Source organism: Lissotriton vulgaris, chromosome 3_1 (genome assembly GCF_964263255.1).
Source record: "Lissotriton vulgaris chromosome 3_1, aLisVul1.2, whole genome shotgun sequence".
NCBI classification, from domain to species: domain Eukaryota; kingdom Metazoa; phylum Chordata; class Amphibia; order Caudata; family Salamandridae; genus Lissotriton; species Lissotriton vulgaris.
The window spans coordinates 818,206,953-818,227,134 of NC_141689.1; the positions used below are offsets into that span (position 1 = coordinate 818,206,953).

Genomic DNA, 20,182 nt, shown 5'->3' on the forward strand with positions numbered 1-20,182 from the left:
TGATTGTGTTGTCTGTCCACCATGGCAGAGTATTAGCATTAATTGTACCAGTGGCACTGCTTTATTCGCTTTATACTGGCCTAAAGGATGATTTTATGCAGATGGTCCTTAAGGAAGTCATGTAACTAATACTTGCAGAGGGAGTTTTTTTAATACAATGCCTCAGTGGTGATTGTAGGTAGGTACACTTAGACAAGATGACTGTGTTGTGTGACTATTGGTAATACAGCTCAGAAGGTGAGTATAATTTCTCGAATTCTTGCGAAGTGTTGGAAATTAATAATACTATTGCTGATGTTTGATTATTGCTAATACTATCAAAGGTGTAATGGTTATTCTGTACTACCTGAAGAGATGTAATATCTTGGTTAGTGATTTATTTTCACATTTAAACCTTGACGTGTAATATTTTATTCAATAGGATTTAAGTTAATGTGGTTGTGTTTTTTGTGGTTTTATCATTCAAGCTGGCATGTGGTATCAAATCATTTGTTCTTTTTAGGTGTACTTTAATGTATAATGTCTTAGGACCACTTTTTGAGTTGTCTCCTGATTATTATTTTTTTAACTTTGAGCTCTGGAAACTTTGAGCTCTGGACGGAGGGGGTTTACCAACTACAAGTCTGAACATCACCAAACTGCAGTACAGAAGTGGGAGTTACTCTTTAAGTGACATCTGCTAGTTTCGCACTTTCTGTTGATTCTTTATGAATATTTTCATAGATTTTAAACCGACTCGTTTAAAAAATGATTGTACTTTTGAAGAAAGTTTATTGATGTAATGGAAGAAGCTCAGTCATTTAATTTTCACCGACGTTTGAAACGTCAATTTATGAGCACAGGAAAGCTATTCAAGCTAGCCCACCCAACCCACAGCACTATCTGATCTATCAATAGCACTTTAACGTTTTTAATTTATTTACCAATACCTGAGAAGTTTGCATTATCTAATATTACGTGCGTCTCACTGGTTCAATTAAAAAATTAATTCGCCATTGGCTCTCCGTTTCTGCATTGGTTGTTTGTCGGAACTCGGGAAGTATTGACGAACAGCAGGGAGTAGAACGATTGTATGCACTCAAGCTTCGAACCCTTCATTACCATTTCCGCCTAGAATGTTATTTCCTGTGTTTTGCTTGCAGTTATAATGATTGCATTATTTGTTTGTTGCGTTGACGAAGAGACCGGGGCTTGGGAGAAATGGAGGAAGTACCTATGTAAGCTTCATTGTAAGCAATTCAAAGGGCATCGTTTAACTGCATTTGTTTCAGGTTCGTTCATGTGCTTAATTAGCATTCCCCTCGAAGTGACATTTGTGTTTCGGCCAAGTTGACAGCCTTCAGCTGTTTATAAGCTATGATATACTGTTAAGTTGATCATTAGTAAAATGGTAAGGCTAATAATTTAGATTTTTGTTTTTCGAACTTTTCAAATCAAATAAACCATGAAATGTTACTTTAGAAAATCTTCTAAAAATGCTCACATAAAAAAAGTCTTCCATATTCAGAAATTAGGTGTGTAGCGTGGATCTTCTATCTAGCAAATACCTAAAATTGTGGTGTCTTCCAGTCAGATGATCGTGTGGTGTCGGAGACAGTGAAACACTATAGTTCAGGGTTTACATGTGGTTTTGTAAGGGTGGGAGGTAAATGATTGACTATCCTCCTCGAGAATGGCGCTGGTGGGATGATATGCCTGCCCTGCCCCCCTCTTCCTTCTTGTATAGGTAAACCGTACTACTGGACACTAGCTATGGTGACCTTTGGCTTCCACTTTCTTTTCTGGAGTGCTTTCAATGCATTGCTTCCGGTTCAGGAAAGACCTGGCTTGGCAGTTCGGGCTAGACTGTTCCCATGAGGCACAGGGTCAAGACTGATTTGCATATAGCTGGGTCTGAACTGAGGTGGCGAAGTGAGCTGCGTAACTTCACATCAAGTAGTGAGTCCACCAAGGAGGCATAAACCACAGGGTGGCACACAGAGGCCCTTGCATGGAGCCTCCCAGGAGCTGAGTCTGTTCTAATGACTAGCTGGATTACAATAAGGCACATCCCTTGGATGAACTACTTCACATGCCTCAGAGACCACTGCCCAGCAGGATGGTGTGATGCTCACGCGTCTCTCCTGAGGCAGGCGGACGCGTGAGCTCGGAGCTCCGCGCCCGCCTGACATTTATTAGTGTATTCCTGCACAGCTGGAGACCGGGGAATGTCCCAAATCTTCCCGGTTGGAGCCGAGACCCCGGGAAGCTGGTCCCGGTGACCGAGTCACCTCCTGAGCGGCTGTGAGGAGCCCGGACCCTCGGCTGCTGCTGGTGCAAAAATGCAGCCAAAATGGCGGCCTGGAGCTAACTCACCCAGGCGAAGCGGAGCAGAGTTTGGGCTTTGCCCGCGGCTAGGGCTGCGGTCAGGAGCTCGTGGGCGGTGGCCCATTATGATTTGCAGAGTGCTGTGAGGGACGACCAGTGCATAAACAGTTGATGGACAGAATGCAGAACAATGTCATACATTCACCCCAGTACAGAGATCTGGGCCTAAATCCATCGTTTTTTTGCACTCCACACCACCCCAGTTCAGACATGGCCATATGCAAATCGGCCTTGACCCTGTGCCTCATGGGAACAGTCCAGCCGGAACTGCCAAGCCATGTCCTTCCTGGACCGGAATCAAGCATCGTAGGACCGGTTTCTGGGATGACCAGAGCACGGAGGTAGCGACGGCGTGGAGGTACGGCGACAAACACGCTGCGCAGTGGCGATCGGAGGCTGAGTGCGGGGTGGGGCAGGTCATTGGAGCCCAGTCGGGGCTCGAAGATTAAAGCGCGGGCTGCACCATCAGCCCTATTGTTGCAGCGGGGCCAAGTACTGGGGCCAGAGACCAGTAGCGAAGGACCGCTATTGACAGTCAGAGGACGGGGAGAGGGTGGGAAGCAACGGGCCCTGCAAAGCGCAGCTTTGGAGCGGATTTCTTCTACCCACACGGATTCTGGGCCATGGTTGAGCATGAGCCTCCCCTGGGTCATCCCGCTCTGCTCTGGAGCCCCCCCCCGCACTGCCTGTGGTGGAGGGCTCTTCTGGTGAGCGGCTGGCAACCTGCGTCTGGCAATTGGGGGACCGTGTTTGCAGCGCCCGTTCCGGGCGAAGAACGAGGCCGCCATCTTGTGATTGGCACCAGCGGCGCCCATGGCTACCACCGCGAGGCCCTAGCGGCCGCAAAACTCTCTCGCAGTTCTCCGCGGCTGGCTCTACATGCTGATGGGCCACAGGGGTGTCCTGTTTCCATTGATGATATTACGGAGCTAGTATCCCTGCTCGTGACGCAGCAAACTCTGAGGCCCCGGGGCTGTGGTTCGTCTGGCTGCCTGGTGAGTGAGGTCCCAACCTGTTGCTTTGGGCCCTTGTTACATTTGCGGAGTGGCTGCACTGTGCACACCTGGGATGCAGGACTCTGGGTCAGCGTCTTGTGGGGGTGTGTAGGAGGGCTGGATTTGTTCCCCCTCCTCGATCTTCTTCATTGCCTAGAGCACACAACTTAGACTGCTACTCAGATGTGGCCCCTATGAGCGGTTTTGCTCCATGCATTATTATGGCCCCTTGTTCTTGTGGATCGAGGTCAGTGATGTTCTGGGGCTGCTAAAAGTTGATTAGGCCCTGAGAAGCGACTGGCCCTTTGCCTGCTCTCGCCCATATCTTTGCTACAGGTTCTGCAACCATCGCTTAGTAGGGTAGTAGCCTCGCCCCTCACGCCTACACAGCCACTACTCCTATTTGGAGGCGCCTTCTGCTCATCCTGGTGGTGTTATTTATCCTTCTTGTGAGTGGCTTGCTTTTGTGCTCTGGGGCACGCAGGGTCTTGGTTGGATCCCTCTACCATAACTCCTCTCTGGGAGCGCTGCTGCCTGGAGGGCCATGCCACGTAACAAGGCAGGCAAAGAGGCTACACTGTCCCTAAAAGAGGATCCTGTCACCTTGTTGTGGAGCAAAGCTGGTCCCACTGCCTCTGCATCTATGGCGTTCTCCTCAGAAAGCCCCGACGATCCTCTCACCCGACCTATTATGACATAATTTCTGCAGGAAATTAAAACTGAAATTGGATTTCTTAAATCTGACAGCCAGACTTTTATTAAGGAAATCAGAAAGGAGGTAACAGACATTGGAAGAGGGCAGATGACCTTGAAAAAACAGTGGACACCCTTACCGAAGACCAGGAACCGCTCTGGCAGTGCCCAGCCCAGATCCCCATCCTGACAGCGGAGTCCGAGCACTATGTCTGACGCCCGGTGGAGCTGCTCTGTTCAGCTATTGAGGAGATCGGCCTTGCTTCATCCCCTGACCGTCACCTACCCAGCCGGAGTTTTGGGCACAGTTTTTTCTCCCCATCTCCCTGTCTTGCCCACCCCCCCCCATAGAATTTCTGTGACTCTGCTTTTTCCTTGTCTCCTATCTATCTGTTCCTATTCAGCATTCTTTCATTCTTTGTCTACTTCCTTGCTCCTATCCCCTCTTACCTGAATCTTTACCCTTGCCCGCTTCACCGCCTAGCCCCCTGTCCTTTTGTACCCTTTGACTAAGCACTCCTTCTCCCCTTTTTGGGGAAAGATCCAAGATATATACGCTGGAGTCTCAGGATAGCCGCTGAGAGAGTCCACAGCGCCAAGGGAGCCACTCACAATTGAAGTATTGTATGGCACCCCTTGCCAAAGCACTCCCTCTTCCATTTTTGGGGAAGGATCCATTAAAGTAGGCCTTGGAGTTTTAGAGACCCCTCTGAGAGAGTCCACTGCTCTTAGGGAGCCTCTCGCAACTGAGATGGGGAAATGATACCACTCCCCCTGGGTTCACAGCTTACTGGACTTTGGGTGCAGCTTTGACTCGCCTACCGGTTTGTGTCCCTGTCACCCTCCCCCTCCTCTTGCCTTGCCTCTAATCCTCCCCTCCTCTTTCCCTCCTCCACTCTGTCTACTTCCCATGCTCCTACCCCCCCATTCCACGGAATATCTCCCCTTGCCTGCTTTCACCACCTAGCCCCCTGTCCTTTTGTGCCCTTTGAATAAGTACTTCTTCTCCCCTTTTTGGGGAAGGATCCAGTAAATAGGTCTTGGAGTCTCAGAGACCCCTCTGAGAGAGTCCACTGCTCTTAGGGAGCCTCTTGTAACAGAGATGGGGAAGTGATACCACTCCCCTGGGATCACAGCTTCTGGACTTTGGGCTTAGCTTTGACTCGCCTACCAGTTTGTGTCCCTGCCACCCTCCCCCCTCCTCTTGCCATGCCGTGTCTCTAACCCTCCCCTCCTCTTTCCCTCCTCCACTCTGTCTACTTCCCCTGCTCGATTAGCCCTTCTTCATTCCTCATTAGTCTAGCTGCTCTCAGCTGGGCAAGACTTCAACAGCTTCATAAAAGCCGCCCTCTGAGTCTTTATACATCACATACTTAACTCATAAAGGCCAAATACTTAATCTCCATCCCCACTCCATCACTGGTGATGACTTTAGCGTAAAACAAGTTTTATCCACTTAGGCACATAAGACTTTGTGTCTTTAATTTCTTATTTTGCTTGCTTACCTCTGAAAAGCTCAAATCCTAACTTTACCAGCTTGTCCTGTACTCTTAAAACAAACCTTTGTTTAGATACAACGACCAGCATGACAAAACCAGAGAAAAAGTGTCCCCAGAGAAATTAGAAGAGTATTTAATCTTTCTAGTTCTGAAGTGTGCACTGGAAGGCTCTAAGAGAGATCTAGGCACTGCCCACGTGCACATTTCACCTAAAGCCAAGTTTCAGATTCACCCTGGACATATAGCTGACCTTCAAGGAACACCTTTGCAAGAAAACCCATACCCTGGTACAAGTGCTCTCCTCTGAAGAAATTGAAATCATTCTTCCAAGAAAGTAACTTCAAAATTTGCTATTCAATCCGTTGTGCTCTCATAATTCATCATCCTGTGAGTGAAAGTTGAGGTTCAAATTCTTCCAGTTTCATGTTCTTTATTCTTGTTTGGACTAGGTTTTGCTTTTTGTTCTTGGCTAATAGGAATTCTGTCTATGTGGGGTGAGGTATGTTCTGGACCTCAAGGTCTCAATTAGGTGCTGGCAGTGACCGATGCACTGGATTTCGGGATTGGATCAAGTTTTCTAATGGAGGTGTGTGTTAGTGTATTGGTAAATTTTGATTCTGTTATTGGTAAGTAGAGTCCTAGCGGGTTTCATGTAGAGGTTGATGATGATTGGGCTTAACTTGGAACCCTGGGTACGCCAGAGGTGCTAGGGGTCTTGTGGGACCTGGAGGTGTCCAAGTAAAGGCTGAGGTACCTTTGGCTGTGGTCAAGATGGCATTTTCTGTGTTTTGTAATTTAGTTGTCTGTGCTTTAACATAATTTGACAAATGATTGATGGCCATGTAGGGCCTTTTAAAAGTAGTGGGTGTAATCTTTGGCTCAAATTCCAGTGAGCAAGAGAGCCTACTCATTATGTTCGGGGAGGAGGGCACACTTGTTCCCTCTCTGACTGACTCACTCGGTCTAACTCCCTCACTTAGTCTCACTCTTTCTCAGTTAGTCTAAATCGGTCTCACTCAGTCTCATTCATTCTCACTCAATCAATGTTACACTGACTCACCTATCAGTCAACCTCACTCTGATTACCCCAGTCTCACTCAGCCTCACTCGTTTCAACTTAGTCCCACTCACTCTGACTCACTCAGCATCATTCATTTCTCACTCTCTCAGACTGTGACTTTCTCAGCCTCACTTATTCCCACTGCTTTTCTCTCATTGTCAATCAATCTTCCTCGGATTCATTCAATCTCACAGACTTGCCTAGTTTCAACCCATCTCACTCCTTCCTACTCAGTTCCACTCATTCAGACTCACTCAGACAGTTACTCTCGCGGCCTTACTCACTGTAACACTGTTATTCTCTCACAATAACACTCAATGTCATTCTCCCTCAGTAACACTGTCAATCTCACTTACAGTAACTAATCCTCACAGTTATACTACTGTCATTATCCTTCAGTTATACTCAGTCATTCTTTCTCACAGTTAAACTCACTGTCATTCTCCCTCACAGTGCCTCTCGGCCATTATCACTCACTGACTCCTACCACTGATCCTCTAACACAGACACACACACTACCACCAACCCCACACACACACCACCACCCCCCCACACACACACCCCCACCCCCACACCACACCGACACACACACCACCACACCACACCGACACACACACCACCACCCCCACACACAACACACCGACACACACACACCACCTCACACCACCCCCACACACACACAACACCCCTACACACACACACACACACAACACCCCCCCCCACACACACAACATCCCCCACCACACACATACAACTCCCCCACACACCATCACCCCCCCACACACCATCACCCCCCACACACCATCACCCCCCACACACCATCACCCCCCCACACACCATCACCCCCCCACACACCATCACCCCCCCACACACCATCACCCCCCCACACACCATCACCCCCCCACACACCATCACCCCCCACACACCATCACCCCCCCACACACCATCACCCCCCACACACCATCACCCCCCCACACACCATCACCCCCCCACACACCATCACCCCCCCCACACACCATCGCCCCTCCACACACCATCGCCCCTCCACACACCATCGCCCCTCCACACACCATCGCCCCTCCACACACCATCGCCCCTCCACACACCATCGCCCCTCCACACACCATCGCCCCTCCACACACCATCGCCCCTCCACACACCATCGCCCCTCCACACACCATCGCCCCTCCACACACCATCGCCCCTCCACACACCATCGCCCCTCCACACACCATCATCCCCCCCACACACCATCATCCCCCCACACACACACACACTCACACCCACAACCCCCCCACACACACCCACAACCCCCCCACACACACACCCACAACCTTACCCCCCCCACACACACACACACACTCACACCCACAACCCCCCCACACACACACCCACAACCCTACCCCACACACATTCACACACTCTCAACCCCCCCACACACAAATCATGGACATGGTGTCATTCAGAGAAACACACTTACCCACTTGCTCAGCAAACAGATTTTAAAATCTTTTTTACTTACCCTGCTACAGGTCCTGTTTACACTCCTTTCAGCTTCCAGGTCTGGGGTATGAAACTAAAACCTTAAACCTGCACAGTTACAGATTCAAGGTTTTAGTCTCTGCTCTTTCACCCCACCCTTTCCCAAACACTGTAACGTGATGGGAAAGGTGAGGTGAGAGGCTCATTGGTTAGAATCTTGACCCGGGAAGTGGATGAAGCCTTAACTTAAAGTGAAGAGCACTCAAAAATATATCACTACTAAAAACCCATACTCTTACAATACAGATGACTTTAAATACCTCTCATCTCGCCTGTTTCTCACTGGAACATCCTTTTCAATTTTTATTAAATTACATCTTCCAGTTAAGAACTAAATTCAATTAGAACATCAGAATGTTTGGAGCTCCACTTAAACCATTTGAATGCCAGATGACCAGTAACTACCAATATAGACTGTATACCCCAACATTTCATTGTTTGTCTTTGTTGTGTTTAATTTAGTACATTCCACCCTCAATGCATGGACCAAACAATCTAAAAGTATTCTAGACTCATCCTTAAATGGACCTACCCACCTTAGTCTATTGTCTTCAGCACTGTTCTGTTACACGAGGAGAGGCTCATTAACATCTGTTACAATTGTAGTCAGCGGGTTGTAATGCTATATGCATATGGAAAATTGTTGTGATTGATAACTGTGGTTCCTTGTAAAAATCATCAATTACTCAAAATTGTCAAAGGGAGAATAGTTCCTTAATTGTGGGCATGTTGAGGAACCTGATCAGCAGGTGGAAGTACTGGAGCTGAAGGGGGGAACCCCAGCGGGGGCTACAGAACGCCTATTGAGGAAGGCCTGCCTGAGGCGGTCAAGGGCATCTACATACACCCCTGCCTCACGGGAGCGTTTAGGTGGCGGACAGCTAAGGGGATCTTGCGGGGGAGCAGCTTGGGCCTGTGGGGGTGGTGCAATCTGCTGAGAGAGCTGGGCAAAAGCCTGATGAATCTGATTGGAGAGTCTGTCTTCCACAGGAGATATGGCCTTATCCACCACCCGGTAAATGGAGGTGTCCACCGCCTCATAAAAGGCGTCCTCCCAAGGCAAGTCAGCGAGGGGTCTTCTTCCTCTTGATAATCATAGTAGTATTCCCTAGTGATGAGACCGCGATAACAACTTGTAGTGAAACAACAGTGGTAACCCACTGGGCCCGGAATGAGGCCAAAATAGCACAATAATGCAAAACCAAGCACTAAACAGTTAGGAGAAAAACTGAAGAGCACTTATCTTGCTGCGTAGCAGCAAAGAGGAGGAAAGAACACTAACGATGGACTATGTTGGCCTGGCTGGCCCCTGATTGGACAGTGGTTTCCTGGATGAGGATTGGTTGTTACCATGTGTTTGTTTCTGACTACTTTTTTCCCCTATGGTTCATGGGAAATGTAGTCTTTTGTTAAACCTAACGCTGCTATGTTATTAAAGTGAAGAAAGAAGGCATAATCCTCGCCTCCAGTCCTGACCTAGAATTGCATTTGTGATTTGGTGTAGACAAGGGCCACTGGAATTATGTGATTCTGTGGCTCCAGTGTTTTTCGCATTATTATGGATTTGCCGCAATTCCCACAGTAAATCTGTAAATTACGCTACAGATAATGGATTACTAAAAAATATTTTGTTTCTAGCTCAAACGTTACTAAAAATGCAGCAAAGCATGTTGCTGTGTAACAAAGGGCACTTCCCAAAGGTTGACTGTTGACTTTTCTGTTGCATGTTGCTGTATTTTGCTGTTGAACTAATAAAATGAAATCTTATTCCAGGCAGTGTTCACATGTGTAAAAGTGACAATTATAACCTACTATCACAAAATGTGGCGCGTTATGCAGCATAATTTGCATTTTCCGGTCTCATATCTAGGAAACCATGCAGCATAATGTGGTCCTCTCTGGCCCCAGAATTCCAGTGGCCCTGAGTTTAGGTGAGGCCTGGCTTCTGTGAGCTAGTTATGATAGTGCTGTCTGAACGTTTTCTTTACACCATTAAATATTTGCATTGTTTCCAGTTTTCACAATTTATTAACTTAGCAAAGTTTCATAGTATACATTGTGGTCTGTAAGTAAAAGTTATGAAAAAAAGCTTTGCACAACTCTGCACAATTTTATGTTCATTTAAATTGAAAGTAAACAAATCTGGGAAAAACACTTGAGTAATGATAATTACACTTTTATATTTTTTCATACAGCTTCTGATTTAAACACACCATTTTGTTGGTCAATAACTCCGGATTTTCTGGTTTCATTTTCAGGTCCTAACCGACAGTAAAAATCGTGTGGTGGTTTCACATCTGAACTTTGGCAACAAAAGCGACTGTTTGAAAAAGAAGACGTCCTCCTTTGAGCACCAGTGTTGCAGCCAGAAACGTCCCCATTTGGGGCGTCAACGTCCTGGAACCTTTTAGTATTAGTTGGAGGAAAGTGTCTGTTCCGCGGGATCTGCCAACAGACCCGTAGAGTTCACTTATTTCCTTCCACGTGTTGATCTGTGAGACAGTTTACAATGAGTGAATTCTGGTTGTGTTTCAACTGCTGCATCGCAGAACAGCCGCAGCCTGTAAGTATGACTCCTGCACGCATTTGTAGAAATCTTTCTAAGGGCAATTTGCAGAAACGTAAGTGAAATAAATCCTGACCTCATCCCTCGCTGCCTGTGAGACCCGTAGTGTTTCATTTTTTGGGCAGTTATGGCAAATATGTATTTCCTATTTTTTAAGGTTGGCAAAAATGTAGCACATTTCTGTTATGCAATTCATCGTGCATAGTGTAAATATAGCTAATAGATTTAATTGCTCTGACAAATTGAAAGGATCTTTTGGTACAAGAATTTAAATGCAGAATTAGTATTCTGGAAAATTTCTGCTTCCAACTCACCATCTGTGCCACCCTTTTGAACGATTCTGAAAGAAATTTAAAATGCACCATTTCCCCCCAGGTTTAGTTAACAGCAGGTATCATTCCTAATCTTCTACTTTAGTACCTTTATGGTAAACTGCCTTCTTTCCCCTTCCCCTAAAAATATGTGTATTGTAAAGTAATCTTCACCACGCTATTACATTATATATCGTTTGTAACATCAGGGTGTGTAAAAAGGTGAAAGTCACAAATGATCAGCCCTATCCAAAGGAACAGTTTTATGTGGACCCAACAAAGGAAAGGTTGCTCTTCAAGGCTGCCGCAGTGATTGTTCTTTTTAGATAGTTGTACGCTGTTCTTGTTTCCCTTATGTACTGGCACACTGTTACAAGGCTAAATGTAAAATATCCCTAACACAATACATTCGTTTTTACAATAAAATGAGTAGAGGAAAGTGGTGCTAGCGCACGGTTGATGGCTGGATGTGTAGTTGTGGTTGATATGAGATTGGGGGCACCAGTGAGAAATGTTAAATCCACAATAAGGATTCTTCAAACATTAGGGTGACTCCTGAACTTTATTTCAAAGACAATCTAGTTCGATAAGAACGGTTGTGGTATGTTGCTGCACTCAGTCGTTCAAAGCAGGTGCCTCAATCCTTGGGTTAACCATTCCAAAAGAAACAAGCATTTGCAATGCAATTGGTCCCACCTTTGGGACCTTATATGTATTTAGCTATGCAGCACATTCGCCTGGGTGCTGAAACATCTCAAATGCTCAACCTCAAAAATTAAAAGCGGTATCACACGGTCAATGCTGGCTGCGTCGTAGTGTCATAGTGCTTTTTAGGGTCGAGTTTGCATGATCAGCCAGCACTAGCGCATGCGCTCTCACTTGCAAGCTTAAATGACACACATCTTTTCTGCCTCCTAATTAGCAGGTGGCGCTTTGGCGTCACTACTTGTTGCTTTGTAGAGCATGGACCAAGCACAGATTTATTTACCTTAATTTGTGTCCTGCCGCTGATCACGGTGTAATTCAGGTACTTTTCCATTTTCCATGTATCTTTACCCCTTCCAGACTCATTTTCCTTGCGCTTTTCCCATTACTTTTAGCCCTGCTCCATGTCTGAAAGTTATGAATAAATAGCGCTGTGCTGCATTAAAGCACTATGAACAGCGCACTTTGACAATACTTCTACTATGCTCACGACGTGTATATCCAACTTCATTTTATAGTATGTGGGCTCACAGTCACAACATATATATATATACAGCTTCATTTTACAGTATATTTTCAAAAGTAACGTATTGTTCTTAAAGCCCATGACAGTGATGTCCACAGGAATTCTGATTTACTAAACTATCGACTGCGTTGTAGAATGTCGATTTAAAGCCGGTAGGCAACAAGGTTTCTAAGAAAGGTAACATCGCTATCTGCTGGAAATTCTACTGAAAGGACTCTCAAATAAAATGTTAAGACTGGAGGGGTCCCAAAACATGGGCGATGCAACAATAGAAGAGAAGAGCAAGTTTTGGGGAGACAAGGATACTTATCAGATTGCGCTTTGACAGATACGGAACAAACGTTTTTTGTATTTGCTGCTGGAATGATTAAGTTCTGCAGCTCACAAAACATAACTGGCATTTGGCACAGTAATGATGCACGCTGACATCTATAATAAATGACTTGAAGGGCTTTACCCCCAATTACCCACCTTTTCATGCTCTTTTACCCCCTACAACCCTGCCTTCATAGCGCTTTTCCCATAACTTTCAACCCCATTGCACGGCTGAAAGTTATTTAAAAATAGCACTGGGCTGCTTTATAGCGCTATGAAAAAAAGCGCTTTGCGAGGCTCCCAGCACTACATGGCTAAAAGGCCTTGACAAAACCAATAGCTCTCAAATCTGCGAGACACATTGGCTTTGCCAATGCTTGTTTCTAGCTATTTCTGGTAGGTGGACGCAAGCCACAACAAGGGTGAGGAAGCAATGACAATGGAAGGGAGGTAGATAAATGGCTGCAAGTTTAAACAAGTGTGGAACACAGATAAATGTGTCCTCCGTGGATTGATGTCACCAGAAATGCGGCTGTCCTGTGGCATCAGATAATATCAAAGCGGCGTGAAGCGCTGAAGGCGGCATGCACCGCTACATATAAAAACTCAACACATCCGGCCCCGGGTGCCTTTACACGGAAATGAAAGGCACAGGCCCCTGGCTTTGGTGCTTGCGGTGCAAACCGGGATCTTAAATGGTGAAAACGAATGCAGAATAAACAAAAACCCAGGACAGTGCACAACGCCTCCCCCTGGGCAGAAAGTAAGGGCTTTTGATGTCAGTCGAGCATGTTACATCTCTTTTGCCATTGGATCCTCAAATGCAGCAGTCCTACAAGAAAGCAGCGTTTCTGCTACTCAGTGTATCGATATTTCATATATAACAAGGCCTTCACATGTTGATGTTAAGCGAATAATTGAGCTTTGTGATAACCGGGACTGATGCTGAAAGATGAAACGTGTTAATCTAGCGTGACACCGAGCAAATGTTTACTTTGAAGCTGCAGTGCTAGGCATGCAGTTGGTTTCACACTGCTGACGAGATCCACTAGAGGGTGGCGTCTTCGTGTGGGGAAACCCCAGCAGCCCCAGCCTGTGTGTTTGTAAAGTGATCAACGCGGGCCGTGCTTTGAACGGACGCCGTCCTAGCTGAGAAGGGGAGAAGTGCTCATGCCGGCATGTCTAGCTCCCAGTGTGTCAGTCACGTCATCACTCACACTCAGTCGCGCAAGAACCACACTCCACGTTGTTACTTGAAGCGTAACAGGTAATTTATTAGGACAAGGTTGCACTCCTTTAGACTTTATTACATAGTACATAAATGCAATAACTTTACTTTCCCCACCCCATGCCGACTCATTCTCCATTCCTCCTTCTCAAAACCATCTCACCTGTTTGACTCTTCCCCATTCACTCTGTGACCTCCTTCCTCTCCCCATTCTCACCTTCACTTGCCCTCCGAGCATCCTCGGTTGAATTTCCTTCATTGCCTCCAGCGCCCCGCTATCAGTCTCCCGAGTACCATTCTCCCCCTCGAGGGGTGGATCGCCCGTATGTGACTCACCACCCCTCCAAAGTACTGCCACGCCTCTGCCCTGCAACCTGCCCTAAACTGGCACACTCAGGCCCAAACCACTCCCAAGCCCATCACTTAAGACCTGTAGGGTGGGAGGGTGGACAAAATTCTTCTAAAGTCCCCCCGGTGGTGCTTGGTGTTCGGAAGAGGCTGAACCTCCTCTCCCAACACATTTTAAGCCCTCCCAAATCCCCACCCCTTGCCCTTCTAATCCCACCCCCACACCTTGTCCTTCCGGTCTGTGCGAAATCCCCAGGGGAAGACTGGTCTGCGACCTTACTTCCCCTGGGGCCCGCATCGCGCAAGAACCACACTCCACGCTGTTACTTGAAGCGTAAAAGGCCATTTTTTAGGACAAGGTTGCACTCCTTTAGACTTTATTACATAGTACATAAATGCAATAACTTTACTTTCCCCACCCCATGCCGACTCATTCTCCATTCCTCCTTCTCAAAACCATCTCACCTGTTTGACTCTTACCCATTCACTCGGTGACCTCCTTCCTCTCCCCATTCTCACCTTCACTTGCCCTCCGAGCATCCTCGGTTGAATTTCCTTCATTGCCTCCCGCGCCCCGCTATCAGTCACCCGTGTACCGTTCTCCCCCTCGAGGGGTGGATCGCCCGTATGTGACTCACCACCCCTCCAAAGTACCGCCACGCCTCTGCCCTGCAACCTGCCCTAAACTGGCACACTCAGGCCCAAACCACTCCCAAGCCCATCACTTAAGACCTGTAGGGTGGGAGGGTGGACAAAATTCTTCTAAAGTCCCCCCGGTGGTGCTTGGTGTTCGGAAGAGGCTGAACCTCCTCTCCCAACACATTTTAAGCCCTCCCAAATCCCCACCCCTTGCCCTTCTAATCCCACCCCCACACCTTGTCCTTCCGGTCTGTGCGAAATCCCCAGGGGAAGACTGGTCTGCGACCTTACTTCCCCTGGGGCCCGCATCGCGCAAGAACCACACTCCACGCTGTTACTTGAAGCGTAAAAGGCCATTTTTTAGGACAAGGTTGCACTCCTTTAGACTTTATTACATAGTACATAAATGCAATAACTTTACTTTCCCCACCCCATGCCGACTCATTCTCCATTCCTCCTTCTCAAAACCATCTCACCTGTTTGACTCTTCCCCATTCGCTCGGTGACCTCCTTCCTCTCCCCATTCTCACCTTCACTTTCCCTCCAAGCATCCTCTGTTGAATTTCCTTCATTGCCTCCCGCACCCGCTATCGGTCACCCCTGTACCGTTCTCCCCCTCGAGGGGTGGATCACCCGTATGTGACTAACCACCCCTCCAAAGTACCGCCAACCAGGGAACCCCCGTAGGGCGGTTCACTGCCCCACCCCCAGGCACCTTTCGCCTCCTGCTTGCCGACCCCGCGCCACCCGGTGGGCGACCAATCCACCACCCTAAAGTACGTACTATATACTTCACTGTTGATGGGACAACCGTCCATCGCGAATGGTGCCAACGTTCCCAGCATCACTTGAAACCCCAAGTTCCTGTGCCGCGAATGCATCCACAACCTTGCGGCGTCCAGTGGCCGACCAGCCACCACTTCCCCATGCGTCTTGCGCAAACAAATAACGTATCCAAGGCAATCCCATGTCTGGAGTGCCCCCTTCTCCATGACAGACCATGCCACTTTGCATGTTCCCTGTGTAACCAAACCTTTGCCGGGCGAAACCATGTCAGGACAGCAGGTCCCCCCCCGTCTGGTGAACGACCATCCACCACCTGTGCTGTACTCCCATTTACCGGGCACATTGCATCATGCCAACCATGGCCGGGACAGTGCCCCCAATGCGTTGAACGACTATCCACCGTGTGACCACATCACATATTGCAAACTACCCCTCGTCTGCGAAAGGTGCCCCCCCCGTGGTGAACGACCAATCCACCACCTCTGCATGCACCCAGAGCACACCGATAAGAGACATTCTCGTGCCAACTGTGCTCGCAACAAGTGCCTCCTTGGCTGGTGAACGACCATCCACCCATTACTGGCGTCCAGCATAAACAAAAGGGGTTCCCGGGCCAAAACCTTGTTAGTGCCAAGTACCCCCTTCGCGGTAAACGACCATCCACCTTTTGCCCGCCTTCACTGTGAACATAGCGAATTAAATGTGACCGAAACTACTTTTGTACAAGTGCCCCCCTCGCGGTGAACGACCATCCACCCTTTGCTGGTATGCAGCGTAACAGAAGATTATTCCGGACCAATTCTGCTTGTAATAAGCACCCCCTCCTTGGTGAACGACCATACACACTCTTGATTGCATCCTGTGTAAACAGAAAGGATTCTGGCCAAAATCACTCCTGTGCCAAGTGCCCCCTTCGCGGTGAACGACCATCCACCTTTTCCATGCAACCAATGTAACAGTAGGTTCTGGGGCCCAACGTGCGTTTGTTTACGAGGGGCCCCTTCATTGGGGAACGACCACACACCCTTTTGCTTGCCTTCAATGTTGATAGATAGGATGCTGGGGCCCAAACCTTATTAGTGCCAAATGTCCCCTTAACGATGGACGACCATCCACCCTCTTGCTCGCCACCTTTGTAGACAGATAAGATTCGATGAGACCTAAATATTGTATGTGGCACTTGCCCCCCCTCTTTGCAGGACCAGTCCACCCTTCTGCCTTCCTCCCGCGTAAACCGCTCAGCAAGACTTAGGCCAAAACTTTGCTCATGACAAGAGCCCCCTCCTCCCCCCTCCCCACAGTGAACGACCATCCACCACCCAGGCCTCCCCCAAAAGCACCAGTAACTGTCACGGAAGGTGCCGACCCGATCCATGCCGGTGGCCTCCCTCCCAGCGCAATCCCCACTCCCCTCCTTGTACCCTTTCGACTCATTCTGCTGCGAGGCCCCCAATTCACCACAGCGCCCCCCATTGCCTCCAGTACCTGCTTCCTTGCACCATGTCCCCTTCCCTGTATCATCGTGTAAACCATACCCCACTAATCCCAGCATACGTCTGACTCCCACCTGAAACCTCAGATTGGGGCGACTCTTTACCACATAACATGAAATCACACGCCCAGGCCAAAGAAAAAACCCCCATACATCCTCAGAGTTATTCATCATGTTTCAGCCCTTGTGCAACTGGCTAGCTCGCCTCTTCCGACAGACCATGCCCCAGTAGCAAGGGGGCCACTCCCGCCAGGAGACCGCCTGGGGTCCTGCTCCACTCCCAACTCCTGTAGTAGAAAAGAATAATTAGTCCTGCATGAATGGTATCCTTATTCCCTCAGCCCCGGTCGACTAGTGTCCAGTCCCCCGTCAACACAGAAAACACCTTGACGGACACCCGCAGCCCGACTGCTGCAGCTGCTCCCCCTCTAATCCCCCAGGTCCTCCATCTGTCACTGCTACAACAGTCCCATAACACCCAAACCATGCGCCACTGTATGCAGCCCTGCGTGTGAAAGCCCATAACGACCTGCAGATCCGAAAACCCCACCTTCCTCCTTTGGAAAACACCCCCAGTCCTATGCCCTCAATCTTAAGACCACAATCTCGTTGCCCGTGACAAACTGCCCTCCAACCGTAACCACCAAACCCACCCCCAATCCAGACACCCAGACAAACCAACCACACAAAACGCCTCAAGGCACCAAAGTGGCCCTGCTTGGGAATCAGGTGCCCCCATTATGTACCCCCCAGGGCACGCCAACAATGCCGGTCACCCATTCATCCGCTGCTCAATATTGACCACTGTAAACCCGCCTCCAGGTGAAAACTAATGCACTTCCAGAACCCCTGTAACTCATGAGAATAGCACAGCACCAGAGTCTTTCCGCCACTGCCCCGCGTGCAGGTTCCCCGCACCACACATCCCAAAAACCATCCCTACCTACCCTGTCGCGTACACACCCAATGCACCATTCAGTCTCGCACTCTGTGCGCCCATGCAAAGATTCCCCGGCCAGACACCCAGCCTACAACCCCCCCCACCCCCCCTCCTGTGTACCGCTAACAAACCGGACATGCTATAAAGCCACGTGCACCTCAGGCCCCCCAAAAAATCTCACTCGCTGCACACCCCCAGCCACACCATTTTGTCACCGCCTGTGTGCAGAGCGCCCTGACACCCAGCCACCGCTATATAAAGCCGTACTTAACTGAACGGGAACAGTATATCCATCGGAACCTGCCTCACCAATAGCGCAAACCTCAAGCCCTACCACTCATTTGCCAGTCTGCCGTAGCGGCAGCATTTGCGTCAGCCATCCATGTCCACGTCCCCCCCTTGCAGCCCAGACTCTCGCTCCAGCGTCCCTGGACTCATGCAAAAAAAACCTTTTCCAGAAGAAAACCTGCCTCTGCGCCGGACTCGCGGCTCATCTCCCTACGACACTGAGCGCCATGGACCCATAGCCTCGAACCACAGAGATGGGCTTCCCAGCCCCTTCGATCCCCTGCCTGTCAAATGGATTGTCCAAATTCCTCTTGTGCAAGTCAACCCCAGCCTGATGGCACCCGCTCAGAAACCTAGAACAGACACCGCTTATACCACCCATTAATGTTTGTTGGGCAGTCGGCCCTTCAGGCCCCCAAGCGCTCCTCTCAGTCTGCAAATGCCCGCACTCCTGGCAGAGAAAGTCAACCACGCTCAACACCGTCACCCCACGTTCCAATCCATCAACCTGTGTGCTCCGTCAGTCCCCAGTCCGGTCCCAAGTCCACCCGTCACTTGCCCCCAAACAGTACCCCAGCCGCCTGCTGTAGCAGCACCTGCATCCCCTTGCATCCACCACCTTTCGATGCCCCCCAGCCGGAGACCCCCGCAGCTCCCCTTTTACCCTCAACCATAGACCCGTACCTGAGAGTCCATCCAAGACCTCCTGTTCCTGTTCAGTCGCTGATGTTCCCGCCGTCGTCGTCACCCTTACTCGCCTGTAACCGTATCTGTCTCCTGGAGCAACACAAAATAAACTAATTACTGGACCCCCCCCCCCGAGCAACCCCCACTCAACCCCTCGTACGCACCGCATGTTACACTCCCCCCAACCCACTCACCATTCTCACGGCATACCCCCACATCCATGTCCGCAAACCCTCCCTCATCAGCAGACTTTCATGCCGCATGCCAACTGCCACACACTGGGATCATAACATTGAAAAAATTCCATAAAGGCTGCAATCATAACAGTGAAAAAATTCCATAAAGGCTGCAATGCTCGAGCTGCGCGATCCCACGATGGAGGGCAGGCCGCCGCGGACCCCCTACTGCTGCTGGCCAGCGTCTGGAGCCCGTATTGCGCCCTACAGGCATCCCCATCTGCCGGAACAATACCGGTCCTGGTTCCCCCCCCCCCCAACCAGGTCGCTCCAACCAGGTGAGGCCCAAGCACCACCGGGCCTCGCGCCGTGCTTGGCGGTCCCTAACCCTCACTCACAGAGCACCAAAACTCCTCTGTGTCCCCCAACCGCCTTCCACGCAGCTCCCCTCACAAAAACCCCTGCCATGAGTAGCCTGGTCACCCTTCGGAGGTGACCTGCACCCTAGCCGGCATGGAGCAACTCCTGCTGTCACGTGTCCACTGTACGCGGGGGAAGAGACTGCACCGACAAACCCCCCAGGCCCTCCTCTGCACCGGCTCCCGACACGTGCTACTCCGCTCCTCCCCCCAAAAAGGAGGGGGTGCAGGCCCGCGATAGGAGGCCCTTACACCTCAATTATGTGCAGCAGCAGCCCCCCCCGCGCCGGGCCCCCCGGGGTCCAGCCGACCTCATGGCCAAATTAAAATAGGAAACGGCAGGACCCAGCTCCATGTTCTCCCTGTCCAGGCAGCCAGCTCGCATCAAATACCGGGCAAGGTGCCAGAGCTCTTAAACAGACGCCACCACCCGCCCGCTGCCCCCCTCCTATCCCCCCGCGGCCATCCTAATCACCCGCGTTGCGATCCCTGCCTGACAAGGGGGCCGCCTCCCGCGCAGTGCGGGTAATTCTGGACACAAACCGCCCACCCCCCCGCCCACACGAACGGAAGCGGGCAATGCGAAACGGCATAAAGAAA

The 20,182-nt window shown here is 49.6% G+C and overlaps 1 protein-coding gene across 2 annotated transcripts in view; it reads left to right on the forward strand.

Moving 5' to 3' along the window:
• Positions 1-20,182, forward strand: part of CDC42SE2 (CDC42 small effector 2) — a 362,860-nt gene that overhangs the window by 168,130 nt on the left and 174,548 nt on the right. For both annotated transcript variants that reach the window (XM_086961125.1, XM_086961126.1), the window contains exon 3: positions 10,415-10,719. In XM_086961125.1, coding sequence (XP_086817251.1) covers positions 10,666-10,719 — 54 coding nt within the window. In that variant the 5' untranslated portion in view covers positions 10,415-10,665. The remainder of the gene's footprint in view (positions 1-10,414; positions 10,720-20,182) is intronic.